This window comes from Marmota marmota, unplaced genomic scaffold (assembly GCF_001458135.2).
Source record: "Marmota marmota marmota unplaced genomic scaffold, marMar, whole genome shotgun sequence".
In the NCBI taxonomy this organism is placed as follows: domain Eukaryota; kingdom Metazoa; phylum Chordata; class Mammalia; order Rodentia; family Sciuridae; genus Marmota; species Marmota marmota.
In genome coordinates this window covers 5,065,412-5,080,834 of record NW_026000240.1, presented here as the reverse complement: position 1 = coordinate 5,080,834, position 15,423 = coordinate 5,065,412, and the positions used below count along the sequence as shown (strand labels likewise).

Below are 15,423 nucleotides of genomic sequence, written 5' to 3'. Positions count from 1 at the left end.
TCTATAATTAGGAGTGAGATGAATTGTCATTAATCATCAATTACAGGCTGTCCAAACCTGGCTCCCAAAGGTTACTCCACAAAGCTGGGACCCTGGGACTCAAGTGGCCAGGTGGCCTGGAGTCCTGAGGTCTATCCAACACCCAGGCACGTAGCATACTCATTCACTTTGTCCAAGATCAGTGACGCGGCCACCATCTAGCAACCTCAGAGGCCCTGGACAGGCCCTGACCAGCATCACCCTTTTATCCACAAACAGGCGTGGCATCCATGTGGAACAGGGGCCATTTCCACATGTCAGTGGACATTGTTTTTAGTGGCCACTTAGATGCAATGACTCTACAAAGGCCTCAAGTACCACCTAAAGCCACGGACTGGGAAAGGATGACCGTCTGTAAATTGGGACCCAATGGAGGAGCATGTTCTCCACCCGCTGCTGTGGGGCGTTGCTTCCAATTAGTCCAAATGTTGGGGAATCTTCTTTTTGAAAGCCTCTAGGGGTAGCATGTGGCTGCTTACAGGCCAGGTGGGGATTCAGACTCGTTCTCTTACTACCCTGGCCAACTTCATCAGGAATGTGATCACACAGCATCTAATTTGCCTCAAACAGAAATTCTGCTGGGGTTTGGGCAGAATGCCTCCCAGGGCTTGCCACCCCTTCCACAGACAGGGCATGGAGAATGGCCGGCTCACTCCCTCAAGGCCAGTAAAGCACCTCCAGCTGTGTGATGTCTGGGCCGACCTGGAGCGTGAGGACACAGCCACTGCCTGAGCAGTCCCTCTGCCCATCGCTGGTTCCTGGCAACAGGTTCTCCCAGCAGAGCACAGCCTGGCATGTGCCCACCCTGGGGGTCAGCAGGGGCTTGACCACAGGGCCCTCGACTGCCCAGACCAGGCCACCCTCTGGCCCAGGCCCAGAGCGACTCACCGCAGCCAGCTTGTCAAAGCGGGCGAAGAGCTCGTTGAGGGTCATGACCAGTTCCTGGGCAGTGCACTGGGAGGCCAGGCTGGTGAAGCCCTCGATGTCAGCAAACAGGATGCTGGGGAGACAGTGGAGGAGGAGACCCTGCTGTGGTCCGAATGTTCGTGTCCCCTGACATTCCTATGTCATCTTGTGCCCAATGTGAAGGTGCTGGAGGTGGGAGGTGATCGGGGCATGATGGTGGAGCCCTTGTGAATGGGATTAGGGCTCTCATGAGAGAGAAGAGAGCTTGCTTCCTTACTCTGCTCTCTCCACGTGTGCATAGGCTGGAATGGCCATCTGAAATCCAGAAGAAGGCCCTCACCAGAACTCCCTCATGCTGGCCCCCTGACCTTGGACTTCCAACCTCCAGAATGGTGAGAACTAAATTTCTGTTGTTTACAAGCTACTTGGTCTGGTATTCTGTTCCAGCAGCCTGAACAGGACTAAGGCAGACCTCTGTGAGGAAGGAGAGGCTGGGGCTGCAGCCAGGACCCAGCTGGGGCCCCTCAGGGCTTAAGAAGACTGACCATCAAGAGTCCTGGGGGCTCCAGATGGCTGGTAGGTAGGGCACAGAGCCCTTTACCTGGAGACCTGAGGATGCTGGTCTCTCCCACTGACTGGGAGCTCCGTTTCTGTTCTCCTTTGTGAACTCTCACCATACCCTCAGTCCCAAGCAAGAGGACAGGAGGGCTGAGTGGCATGAGGCCTGGGGTATGTGCCTTATGAAGGCATGAGAAAGAGGGGTTACCTCTCAGGCCTGCCCATTTGGACTTGGAGCAGCTTCCTTGAGGTGGTTGGGCCTGGGAATAAGGGCTCTTCTATACACCTGCTCTGGAAAGTGTTTCAGGCCAGAATGGTGCACTACTAAGATCTCATTTCCCTGTCTCCTACAGAAGGGGACAGAACTCTAAGCAAACCCAAATCCCTCCATCCCAAGGGAATCCTCTGGAAGGGAGAGATTAACAGAGACCCAGGGAGGAAAGGGGAAGACACGACCAGTGAGTCTCTGGAAGCCGGCTCCTTCTAGGCACGCTGTCAAATGCACCACCTGGCTCTGGATCTTACATTCACTTCTGGGGCTGATGTCCCTTAGGTTGAAAATGTTTTCCTTTAAAACAGATTACCAGAGGGAAGACCCCAGGACAAGAATGTGTAAGGGCCCCTAGTGGGTTTTTCCCTTATAAGGGACACAAAAATGTAATAACTCTCATGCATTGAGCTGCTCCTGGTGGCCAAGCACCAAGCTGTGAGCTTTCAATGGGTCCTCTCACTAAGACCTCCAAACAGCCCTGCAAGTAAGGGGTGTCCTCCTGTCCCCCCTGACCCAGAGCAGAGGCTAAACATAGGGGAAGCAGGAGATAGCAGCATGGGCCTCTTCCTCTAGGGCCTGGGCTCTTCCCACTGCACCTTCCTGAGGCTCCACCACCCACATCATGAATGTAGAACTAAATACCTTTTGTCATTTTAACCAAAACTGTGTTTTGGTATCTTAAGCATGTCTTTTTATTTTTATTGAATACGGACAAATTAGGATTGTATATATTTAAGGGATACAAAGCGATATTAGTCACACACAGCATAGAGGAATGGAATCAAGCTAATTAACATACCTATCATTGTATTATAAATACTTCCCATTTAGTCCTCTTGTTGGAATTAAACTGTACCCTTAATGAAGCATGTCTTTTTACTCTGATGAGATGACACCTGAGGTCTCCCAGACCCCTCAGGCCTAGACAACTCCCTGAGACAGCAAATGACCTGCCTTGGTGTAGGCCTTTCATATGCAAACCAACCAATGGCCACTGGGCCACTGGGTCATTGTCCGGCAGTCCTAATCATCCCAGGGGCAGGCACCCGGCAACCTGTGAGGAAGGAGAGGCTGGGGCTGCAGCTCCCTCACCCCAGAGTCCCATGAAATCATTCAAAGTGGCTGTTCATAAACCTCCTTACCCTGCCTAGCCAGGTCCTTCCCAAGGAAAGCACAGTGGAGCCCAGCCTGTGCCTTTTTCCCTGGTCTGCCTATGTGGCTCCATGTGGCATGTCCCTTCCTCTTGGTAACTATAACAGTCTTTTCAAGAGCAATCGTCTCCTGGTCTGTTGGCCTCACCATACCTGAATCACAATAAAATCCCCTGCATTCTGGATACACTGTTTAAACCTGCTTACGGGCACACACTCATTTAAGCCTGACCACCCCATGAGGTTAGTATGCCCCTTTTACTGGCAAGAAAACTGAGGCTCAGAACTGTGGAGTCACCAGCCCAAGGCCACACGGGCAACTTGGCTCCACACTCAGGAGTAGAACAAACAGACAGCATGCTGACTGTCAGCCCCACAGTCATTTATGTGAACAAAAGCATAATTCAATGCCCTGGCACTGAATCAGGGGAAGCTGAGAGCAGGTATGGGTGGTCATAGGTGGGCTTGTGCTTGGCCCCTGGGGCAGAAACAGGACTCTACCAAAAGGGGCCATTCTAAGCAGCTGCTCGACAGACACAAGGCAAACCACCAGGGAATGTGGATAGGCTGGGCCACCAGGGAATGCATCCCAGGCTTCCACCAGGCTGGCCTCCCAGAAAAAGCACAGGAGGACAGCTCCCAGGCCCGCGCCCAGAGCCATCCCCAGCATCCACCCCTCCCCCAGCCCTCCAGCCCCAGCCTAGATCAGCAGAGGGAACTGCAGGAGGGTCGGAAGGAGTGTGATAAGTAGGACAGGCTGCAAATGAGAGGATGATAAGGACAGGCGAGGCGACATTGCCCCCCTAGGCCACAGGACTCAGGACACCAGAAGGCTGCTCCAGAGCGGGGGTGAGGCGGGGTGCAAATCCTCCTGCTTTGATGAGGCGCAGCTGCCTGGCAGATGACTTCACCACCGTCACTCAGAGGGTGTCTGGGTGACAGCACACAGATCCCCGTCCTGGCCCACCTTGTCCCTTTCTCTCAGGAGGGCATCCCACTCTACCCACTGGGACAAGTTCTCTCCCAGTCTCCATAAAACCACTTGTCACATAGTAGTCCTGGAAATTCTTCTTTATCTCTCGAGACTTCAAACCAAGGGAAGCTGGGATCGAGATCTGCATGGGAGACAAGGAATGCGTTCAGCCAGTGTCCCCTTGACCAACTCCATGGTTTCCAATCAAGGCCACAGACCATGTCCACTGGCTGCTCCTCCCTGGGTCTGAAGCTACACAGCAAAAGCCTGGCTTTGGCGGCTGTGAAACCTCTCAGGTAGGAAGAGGAGAGTCCTCCAACCTAGCAGAGACAGGAGGCATGTTACCTGAGAGGCAAGCCTGGGAATCCCAATGGCTCCAGCAATACTCGCAGAACCAATGGTTACACAGTTACCGAGGACACGTTCCGGGAGACAAGGGAACAACATGGGTGTGTGAAGGGCCACAGATGGCTTTGAAACGTGACCTCCTTCCAGGCTCTTGGGCATCTACCCCTCTGGCCCTTCCGGAGGCTTCCACCAGCTGCTGAGGGATTAGCGAGGGCAGGTCGGCCACCACCAGCCAGGAATGAGGGTGCTGGGAGCACAACTCGGCTTCTAGCCTGGGAACGCATATGGGGTCCCTGAGGTCCCGACTCTGAACTCGCCACAGCCTCTCCTACACATTTATGGAAACTGCCACCTCACATTCCTCACACCTCCCGTCAGAGGCAGAGCCCCATCTCTCTGTGGCTTCCAGGAGTATTCTGTTTGGCAACTGTCACCTCTGGAGGCTCCTCTGTTTTTTGAGACTATCTGTTCTGCTGACCTCCCTGGTGATTCTGTAGCCCATTTCACAAGCCAGTGCTGGGCCCAGGCGAGCGAGTAGGCACTACTTCATTGATTAGCTCCCACTTGAGAGCTCATCTTGGCCACAGGACTAGGCACTTGTGGCAGGTGCCCAGACGCAGGGGGAGGGCCTATGCAGCAGTGTGCCTCCTTAATTGCCTGACACCGTCACTCATGCTCTCCTGCCTCCCACTCCAGAGGGGGAGCACAAGGTTCTTCATCCCAATCACTCACAGGCCCCTCGGCCTTCCCTGCAGCCTCAGCTCACCTGTCCACAGGCATTTTGCGTGATGCGCCTTTCCTCTTGGCCATTCCCTCTTGCTGCCAAGAGGCCCTGGGGCTTTAGGGAGTTGTCGGCCTCTGGCTCTGCTCCTGCACACAGGCACATCCTGCAGCACCGCTGGACACCCCGGAGCTGATGCTCCTCGCTACCTGGGCAAGTCGGCACTGCTGAAAAACAGCTCCTCTGCTCCCCTGCAGTCCTAAGCATTGCTGGGCACTCACCCCACATCCCACATGGAGCCAGAGAGCAGGGTTGAGAAGGGAGTGTGGCGAGGTCTCAGCTCACCTCCTAGAATGTTAGGCCCTGTGGGGAAAGCGGGGAAGGGGCCTCACAGGCCCTAGGTATATGGGGTGAGAGGCTGGAGTGGCTGGGCCTCTTCATCAGCCATCCATCTCTTTGTGACCAATAGGGCTGTTCCCTGCAGCATGCCCCCTCCCGGCTCCAAATCATCCAGCCTGGAGAGTCACTTGAGTTCAAGCTTGCGGGAAGGTAAGGAAGATCAGTGAGTCACTCACATCTATTAGGTGAGTTGGCACCACCAGGTGTGAACAGACACAGCGGGCTGTTTTCCAAGGGGTGGTAGAAAAAAGATTAGAGAGGAATAGGAGCTGGGTGGCAGCTGCCGAGCCATCTCAGGGCACAGGCTGGAAAAAGGAAAGGGGGAATGGCCAATGAGGGGGTACCAAACATACCAGAATCTGCACAAAGCCCACCAAAGGGAAACTCTGCCCTAGGACAGACAGCTGCACCCTCTCACTTTCCCAGAGAAGGGAAAACTTCCTCCAGCAAGCAGAGTCCCACAAAAGAAGCCCCAGGGCCCAGGGTCAGGGCAAGTCCTGCAATCTACATTGCTAGCCTCAGGGCCTCCTTCAGACCCTACCTGTCCCTCCTGTCCCCCACAATCCTACCCTGACCCATCTAGGCAATAGAACATGCTGGAACACCAGTACACACTTCAGTTACACAGTCCTGCAAGACCTGGGGAAATGCTTCCTAAAGGGGACACACAAAAGAAGGAAGGAACCGTACCAAGACCCATGCAATCGTTAGCAGACTTTAGATGCTTTAATTTTCCTCTCTATACTGCCTTTATTTTCCACTTTTTCTATGAAGAATACACATCTTTTGTATAATAAAAATACTTACTTTCTGAAGATTTTAAAGAAATCACTACACTACAAAAATATAAGTGTTTGCCAGGCTTGGTGGCACATACCTGTAATCCCAGCTACCTGGGAGGTTGATGTAGGACGATATCAAGTTTAAGCCCAGCCTGGGCAACAGAACAAGACCACCATCCCAAAAGGACAAAAATAATAATTAAAAAAGGGGCAAAAGCCCATTTGTATCTACGATTGGCATGGGAGTGGAGGTCATCATGCTTTCCTGAGCGCCAGGCCTGAGACAGGAATGCTGTGTTCATGGCTGGCTCTTCCTGGGGTTGGCTGGAGGGGAGTATTTTCCACCCTCTGCCCACAGGGGGCACAATCTGCCCATGGGTATCTGATCATCTCAGACATTGTGGTGTGGTTATTATAATTCAGAACCACATCATGACTGAGCCAGACGCCAGAGTAACCTGGGGAATGCAGCCAAGTCCTTGAAGGAGAGAGAGGAGATAATAACCTTTAAAGGGGGAAATGTTAGGGGGAAGTTGGGGAGAGAAGGGACCAAAAGGGGAAGAAAGCAAAGCAGGACATCCCTCCCCAGACCCTAGGCATCCCCCTATGTGGGGAGGGGTCTGGTTATTTCATTCCCAGACCAGGCGCAGCAGCTTCTCTGCCAGGACCCTGGCTGCAGCCCCCAGTGCTTCCGGTACCTTCAAACTCAGCTTTGATTCAAGCCAATGAAGGAAGACCACTGCCCCCAGCAGCCCTCCCCCCATCCTGAAAGGAGTGGGGGGACAGATGGAGCCCTGGGAGAACTATTTCTTTGGTAGGGGACCAGTGCCCCCTAGAAGAGACAGGCTTCTCTCCCTTCCCATAAAGAATCTGGAATGTTCCATTGCCCACCCCACTAGATCTGCTACCTTATAAACTAAAGGGCTCCAGTGTGGGACATGCTGGTCAGGTGCAGAGTGATCCTCATTCAGAAGGACCTGTGGCAGGAAGGGAGAATCCTGGTGATCCCTGTCCTTCAGCAGGGTTACTATTGTAACCATGAGTGAGACCTAAGTTGTTTAACATCTAAATGCTGTGAATTCCACATCTCCTGGGTAGCTACCCACTCTTTGCAGGATGCTTTCACCTGAGATAAGCACATGGTGGCAACTTACCAATTACTTGTTTAGTATGTGTCTTCTCTAACAGAGGGGAGCTTCGCCATGTCAATGATAGCGTGCACCTTAAATTCAAGTCGTGTCATGGAGCACATACCTCCAGTGTGTCCTAGAGCATGGTTGTCCCCACTGACTGGGGCAGAGGTAAAAAATGAGTTGAATGGATGAGTGAATGGACAGGTCTATTCCAGGTTACAGATAAGAAAGTGAGGCTCAGACCAGGTGACATGCCCAAGTTCTCACAAGTCCCCAGCAGCAGAGCAGGGTTGTGCACCAGTCCGCTCAAGACGGACACTTGTCTTGCTCTACTCTACAATGTGGCCACTTGGTGAGGGTGACCAGGCAGCACCTGCGTCTGGTCTATGTCTACCTTTTACTGTGACCATGTGGTATGGCTGATCTCCTTGTAGCCCCTTTGATCTCTTTCCTCCCAGGCAGAGCTCCTGAAGCCCTCCCTGACCCCAGAGCAGGCTCTGCCAGCATAGCCCAGCAGCCCTCACCCCTCTCAGAAGTGGAGATGACATAGCCCCTGCCCTAACTGGGCACTGCCATCTGCATGGGGCACAGGTGGATGGGGCAGGGAAGGAAAAGCTGGTAAACCACAGGCCCAGGGACCCCAGCCCCAGTGGGCTGCTCAGCTAGAGTGGTGACACAGTCCATCTGTCACCATAGCCAGGAGAGGCATCCAGGTCTTAAGAGTGGGGTTTCCAGGGGTTTCTTGGCCTCTGGCCTGCTTCAACCCATAGCCAGTGCTGGCCCAGCACCAGAATGCTCTACAGGCTCCTTAGCCAGCCCCTGCTGGTACCCCAGGAACTGCATCGTGGTGAACTCTTCTCCTCTGGGTCAGAGGACATTGAGGGGTGCCATCCTCTCTCTATCTCCCTTCCCTACCAGGACAAATCCTTCTCCCCAAAACCCCATCAGTCCTTATCCAGGCCCCTCTGTCACACTGTGGAGTTGGTTTACTCTGGTGACCTTACTCTTGGTGGGGCTGGAGAACAGCATGTCGTCACCTTCTCTAAATACCACAGCTCCATGGAGAATGGATGAATGTGACTTGTCACCCTCCATTCTCAGCTAGAGGATCCCAGGCCTTGCCTTTCTTTGCTGATAGAAGTGCGATAGTAATCATAGAGATGCCAGTAACAATAATCAATTATTGAACACTATTTACCAGAAACTGTGCTCAGCACTTCCTGTGTTCTTTCATGCACTCTTTGCAGCCCTATTAAATAGGCACTCTTGGTGCCCTATATTACAGATGAGGAAACTGAGGTTTGGAGCCACTCAATGACAGTAACTTTCCCTGGTCACAAAGCCAGGACAGGGCAGAGCTGGGATAACATGCAGAGCTGCTTAACACCAGAGCCAAGGCCTAACAACCTTGGTTCTCTACTGACCCCAAAGTGTGTGTGTGTGTGTGTGTGTGTGTGTGTGTGTGTTGTTAGTTTGTTTAGTTTTAGTTTTGTTTTTCCCAGGGCTGGGGCTGGAACTCAGATCCGTATACTTGCTAGACAAGTACTACACCATTGAGTGACACCTCTAGCCCCCAAAATGATTTTTAAAACTATTATACCCCCCATTACTATTCAACCCCCAACCCAAGCCAAAGTCCAACCCCCAAACAGACCAGAGCAAGCACTGTAGTTCCACCAGGGCTGCCCAGTGCTGCTAACCACTCAGGGAAAGTGGCCCCAGCAGGATATTTGCATATGATTGCAGGTAGCTGGCCTCTGATGTGTACCAGCCACCTCTCTCCCTCATGCTTTGAGTTTCATCCCCATGAAAATTATGGCATCTTGGTTTCTCTCTCCTTTCATCTTTTCTGATTGCTGTCATTGATCCTGGCATGTCCTAGACAGAAATACCCCCACTGGAGTATGGGCCTGATTCTTGTGCAAATGCTCAGGCCACTCTGTGATTAGGGCCTTGTCCTTTTATTGACTAAAGTCACTGCCTCTATGGGAGGGGAGGGAGAAGGGGTCACATAGAGGGTGAGCCATTCCTTGAGGTCATCCTCATAAAAGAGGCCTCAGCCCCTCTGACCAAACCCATTTGCTGGAGGGCTGGTGACCTGAGAGTCAAAAACTAGGGGACTTCAGGAAGTAGGGGACACCCACCCTGTGGGAGAGGGGCCTGGAGGAGAGGGAAGGGGCTGGGCAGGGACTCAGAGGCAGCCAGATGTGCCAGAGGTGGTAGCCAAGCCAGGCTGAGGACGTGCGCCTTAAGTACCAGTCTATTTCTGAGCAGCAAGTGTTCTGGATTTCCTTTGTGCATATTTGAGTGAAAGTTGTGGCAAGGTCTGCTGAGCATTTGTGCCCAGCCAGACTGCGGCATGTGTGTGCATGCACACACACACACACACACAGGAAGGCAAACCCCCCTCCTCCCTCTCCTCTGAGCCTCTGAGCCAGGCCTGAAGCCACCTTCCCACAGAGTCCTTGCCCAAACTCCCTCTTCTGGATATATAAACGTGTCCAGGAGTCAGGCTGGATAAAAACTCTGAAATCAGAAAGGTTTGTAGGGGCAATTCTCGCAGTTAATCACCTATGTAATCTTGGACAGATTTTTAAACCTCTGTGCCTCAGTTTCCTCATCTGTAAATTAGTGATGATGAAGAGTGCTAACCCCTGACACTTTGTGCAGGGATTAAGTAAATATATGAAAACACTCTGGCCAGAGCCAGGAAAGCAGGCTCTCCACAAGTGCCCACGAGGATCATGAGCAATCATTCGCCCCGGAGTACGGGGTGGCATGAGAGGCAGCAACGGTGGGTCTAGCACCGCATGCTACCCATCAGGCTCACGCCCATGAGTCAAGCCACCCCCAACTCCAAGGTTCAGCCCCCTTAGGATGCCTGTTGGTCATAGCAATTCGGCTGGAGTGGCCTTCTTCCTGGTAGACTGAAGCCACTACTGGCTGTGCTGGCTCTGCCTGACAAAGGAGCATAGTAGACTTTGGGGTGAGGGGCTGAGAGCTCCTCAAAGCAGAGCTTGACTGTGTGTGCAGTTACAATTTCCTTCAGAAGCCTCAGCCTCAGTTTTTTTTTTTAAGAGAGAGAGAGAGAGAGAGAGAGAGAGAAAGAGAGAGAATTTTTTAATATTTACTTTTAAGTTTTTGGTGGACACAACATCTTTGTTTGTATGTGGTGCTGAGGATGGAACCTGGGCCACACGCATGCCAGGTGAGCATGCTACCACTTGAGCCACATCCCCAGACCTTAGCCTCAGTTTCGAGAGACAGGTGGAGAACACAAATGTAGAATCAATAGTCTCATGGTCCCAGGGCACATTTGGGGACTGGGCAATTCTGCTTGTTCTGCATGAGAAAAACAGGTCTCCCGGCTGGGGTGTAGCTTGGAGGCAGAAGACTTACCTAGCATGTGTGGGCCCTCGGTTCAATACCCAGAACTCCAAAAACAAAACAAGACAGAAACCCCACAGCCTTCCCTGGCCCCACTGCTACCCATCCCACTTTCAGAGTGCGTGTGTGCGTGTATGTGTGTGCACATGCATGTGTTCATGCATGTGTGTAACAATTTGCATGATCCATTCCCTCCCTTTATTGAAAATGCAGCCCAAGCTCCCAAAGGGTTCTGTACAGTAATCTTAGAGGACTCAGGTCTTAGGAAAACTTTTCCAGGGAGAATGTAACTCCAAGCACACACCGCGGCTCCTTTTCTGGCATATGGGAGGATTACCAGGCTCTCCAGGAGCCATGCTGGATGAGGGCCACTGTATCGCTTCGTGTCCCTGTGGAACTCATAAGCAGATTTTGCAGTCTATTAATCTACATCTGCTTGCATGGCCCTGCTGTCAGCAGCTTCCGTCTGGGGAGGGAGCAAATACACTGCGAGAGGAACGCGGGCTTTGGAGCAGGCGGACTGGGGTGCACCCTGGCTTGACCCTTGACCTGGAGGACTGCGGGCAAGGGCCTCAGCCCTGCTGAGCCTCATCTATAGATTGGGAAGGCTGCTTGCGCCCACCTTGCAGAACTCTGGGAGGATCCGCGGTAAGGTGGCGAGGCCTGGCTAGTGTCTGGGACATAGGGGCCCAGAATGGAAGCAAGCGGCTGTGGTGATGAAGACAGTGATGAGGGAACACTGGGGTCCCAAACCTATGCTACTGTCTCCTTTGTTAGGCTAGAAGTTCCCCTAATAGCTAGTGTTGCTCATTTCTTTTTCCTCTTTTTTCTCTTTCCTCTTCTGTAGACTTGTTACCCACCCCCACCCCTGGCCCCCAAAGAAAGTTGAACAGGGTACAATGATAATGTACCCAACAGACTGGAGCTATGGGCCTACCCTGCTCCAGACAACACACACTCCCAAGCCAGTAGGCCACCCTGTTGGGCTGTGCCCCCATCAAGGAAAGAAGTAGGGACGGCTCCTTTGGGGTCCAGTTCTCTCACCCTGTCCCAAGCCCCATCCCAGCCTCACCCGTACCTCACGTTGTCATGTTTTTGAATGTAAATCTTGTGGAACATCATGTCCTCCTGCTTGGCGTTGATGTCTGCTTTCATCTCCATGGCAACGTGACGGGGAAGGACAGATAGCAGGAGCCGTTCCTGGGGAGGGGAGCAGATGAGTTTGTCACCACTCCTCCACCTGCCTGGTGAGTCCCCTCAATCCACACCTGTGCCCCTGCCTGCAGGGCCCTGGAAGACCCCTCAGGCTCTCCTGAAGTTCAGGGGGCTAGCATCTGTGTGCATGGGGAGGGCAACAGCTGGAGTCATGTCCCCAGGGTCCTCTGGTCCCATCTCCCTGGGGTACTTCCTAGTCTGATCCCTGGCCTGCCACCATGCTGCACTGGGAAAGGCACTCCTGGTGGACCTACAAGGACTGAGCCCTTGGCTTAGAACGTGGATGTGACCAGAAACTGTATCTTTGGGCAAACTACTGAACTTCCTGAGCGAAAAGAGGTTCCTCATCTGTAAAAGGGGTGGGATTACTGACAGCATTACATAAGACTCATCCAGCTGTCATGTGCCGGACATCATTCTGGATGCCAGGAGTCATAACCATGTGCCTAGAGCCAGGCCAGGCTCCTCCTTCTCCAAGCCTCCAGTCTCTGGGGCCTGGGGTACTATGGGGGCACTGGGCAGGGATGCCTGGCCTAGGCTGAGGAGAACCCGTATGACCAGAGAAGCCTTCCTCAAGGCCAAACAATGAGTGAGTGCTCCATATCCATATGCGGGGACAGTGGCCCAGGCAGGAGATAGGGGAAAGCAAGTCGACTTGAACCAAGAGACAAAATCAGTCAAAGGGGAGGTGGGAGAGAAGCAGGGGGAGGAGGCCAGGCCACCCTGTGGCAGCTCTTATCAGCTGGTTATAGGGTCTGGATTTTGCTGCCTTCCCAAGTTCTCCCCCAGGGCCTGCCCTGCTGCCATCATGGAGTCTGGCCTCTGCAATGGCCCTCCTCAGCCCTCCCTCCATGCCAGCCCCTCTGACAGGCTCACTCATCCAATTCTCTCCTCCTCGGCCTTCATCATGGTGCCCCAGCCTCTCATTCTCCCGTCCTTTACTATGCACTGAGTCTCTCCTGCTGCTCTGTCCTTCCAGGTTCCTCTCCCTCCTCTGATGCCAGGCCTCCAGTGTCCACATCCCAGCTCCCTTCCAGGGTTCCCTGGTCTCCAGCATCCACCTGGATGACTTGCCACCATCTCCCTAAACAGATGTGCCTTCCCACCTTTTCATTTTCCTGTAACTCTTCTTCCCAAGTCCCCTACCTTTGCCCACGACACCCCCAGTCTCCTGCACCAAGGTTAATGCCCATGTATTTGCCCTTTCACTTCTGTGTCCTTCTCCACTGCCCATGTCCAGTTTTCACCTGTCTCTGGGATGGCGGTGGCATGGCTCTGGCCACACAGCCTCTCCCAAGCCCTCCCTGTGCTTATACAGCCCCAATCTCTCCAAAACACTTCCTCTGTCACAGCACTCTCCCGATCACCACCACATCATGGATGGACTCTTCTGGACCCGCTGAACCCATTCGTCCTTGTTCTGCACTGCAACCCCTCACTGTGATCCACCTCCCTCTCCTGTGCCTCGCCCTCTCCCTGTGTTCTCCCAGGACTGGTTGCAGTTCTCCTTGATGAAGCACCCTTGCCAGTGTCCCTACCTCAGTCTCTCACAAGCCAGGCCACCTTCAGGTCCAATAGCCTTGAGTCAGGTCTGGCCTCCAGGCTTGCTGCCTCTGACCTGCACTCCCAGGTAGCAAGCAAGTGCCTGTGTACAACATTCACCAGACCACGTTGCCTTCTCTGCATCCTGAAGCTTCCGGGATCAGCCTATGCCTATGGGCAGTGGGGGGACAATTCTGAGTCCCTTCGTAACATGGCACCCAGGAGCTCTTTCTGCATGGCCTGCTCTGGATGGCGGAGGAGAAGGGCCTGTCACAGGAAGCGATGCCCTCCCAATGCCTTACCCTGAGCATGGTATGTCAAAGGTATTTTCTCCCCTAAATTCCTGGCCAGGGCCAGAGCAGGTGAATTATGATGAGTTGTAAAGCAGTAATTATCCTGGAGAAGGGACAGAACCCCTGATGTGAAGAGCCACTCCCCAAAATGGGAAGAGAAGGAGCATGTCCAGTCCTCAGGGCAGAGGTGTTGGGGCCTGGTACAGGGATGCGATGGGGGCTTCGAATGAGTGCCAGGGTTTAGGAGGTGAGCAGGGTGCAGTGTGACAAAGGCAAGGTAAGCTTGTCAACAAAGGTCAGTGGAAGGACTCCAAGGACACTGCTGAGCAAGGGTCCTCAAGAGGCCAGAGCAAGAGCCCAGACAGGGCCAAAGAGTGGGTGGAGAGTCAGGCCTCAGACACAGTGGCCACAGAGGCAGAGTGGAAGGACTGGGGACTGAGAATGATGTGCAGACACTGTGGAGCTTTGCCCCCTCACCTGGCTGGCTGAGTGTCACTGGACCACCCAGCATGCAGCCAGATGGACTGAGACACCTGTGCTGCAGTGAAACCACTCTTCACTTGGAGTGGCCACAGCATGCACGCCACTTCCCTCTTGGCCATGTTCTCTGTGTCCTTCCAAGTTCACATCAGCCACGGGGCCTGGCATAGCATGTGGCACACAGAAGGGCCCCACTGGTGTTGTCTGAGGGCTTGGGGAGGCAGGATCCTCTGGTCTGCAGTAACCTTGTCTCATAAACTTACGCTTAGTTCAAGAGGTGATGGGAGACCCATGGCCCTGCTGGAGGCCCACTCTGTCTCCTGAGGTTGCTACACCCTCCCAGGCCTCCTGTTGGGGAGTATCTCAGCTCCACACTATCTAGGGTTACCAGGTCTCCATCTGATCCACGTACAGAAGAGGACACAGTGGTGACACAACCACCCCTCAGAACGGGAACAGCTAGAACCCTGAGGCCGACCTCAGTACCTTTGTCCAAGACTTGCTAGGGGAAGCCTGTCCTGTGATTGAGGTCCTCTGAGTGGCCTGCCTCCCTGGCCCAGGACAGTCTTCCTTTTCTGAACCAACCACACCCAGAATCGGCCGGAGAAAAAGAGCTGAGTTGGGGTACCATGGGCACTGCCAGTACCTGTCCCCTCCCCTTTTCCTCTTCCCTCCCTTGGGCGAACACCTTAATTTGAGCTGGAGATGCTGACTGCTTCTCCTCTCCAGCTCATGGGAGGCCCGGGAGGGAAGGGGGCAGGAGCTATCTTGCTGTTTGGCTTGTGGGCAAACCACAGAGCTGGGTGAGGAGGCTCTGGGCAAGGGCAGGGAGGCCAAGAGCATTCCCACAGAGCCAGGAACAGGAAAGCTGGGCTCCCTCAGGGGACACACTGCCCCTGGGCAGGGCCCCTGTCCGGGAAGTAGGCGGGGCCCTGGCTCAGCAGCTCAGTGGAGGCTGGCCTCAGCCCTCTCCTCTGCCCTAGGATGTGCAGGGCAGAAGGGCCTCACTCACCTGCTGCTGGTTCTCCCGCTGTGAGTGGAGTCGTGCCTGGATGCACTCCCGGGTCTCCTGGAAGGCCTGTCTCTGGGACACCTCGGCCGGGTAGTGAGTGCAGACACCCACGATGTTGGTGCAGGAGAAAATGAGGACATTGGAGACGAGCTGCAGAGGGAGAGACAAGCACAGCAAGCTCAGGCCTGGAGCACTGATCCCTGAGCCCCAACC

At 53.8% G+C, this 15,423-nt stretch overlaps 1 protein-coding gene across 1 annotated transcript in view; it reads right to left on the bottom strand.

Annotated features, from left to right (window-relative positions):
* Adcy5 (adenylate cyclase 5) overlaps nt 1-15,423 on the bottom strand; it is a gene marked incomplete at its 5' end in the record, with an annotated part of 142,963 nt that overhangs the window by 44,241 nt on the left and 83,299 nt on the right. The window contains 3 exons of the mRNA XM_048794482.1: nt 928-1,039; nt 11,747-11,868; nt 15,211-15,360. Coding sequence (XP_048650439.1) covers nt 928-1,039; nt 11,747-11,868; nt 15,211-15,360 — 384 coding nt within the window. The remainder of the gene's footprint in view (nt 1-927; nt 1,040-11,746; nt 11,869-15,210; nt 15,361-15,423) is intronic.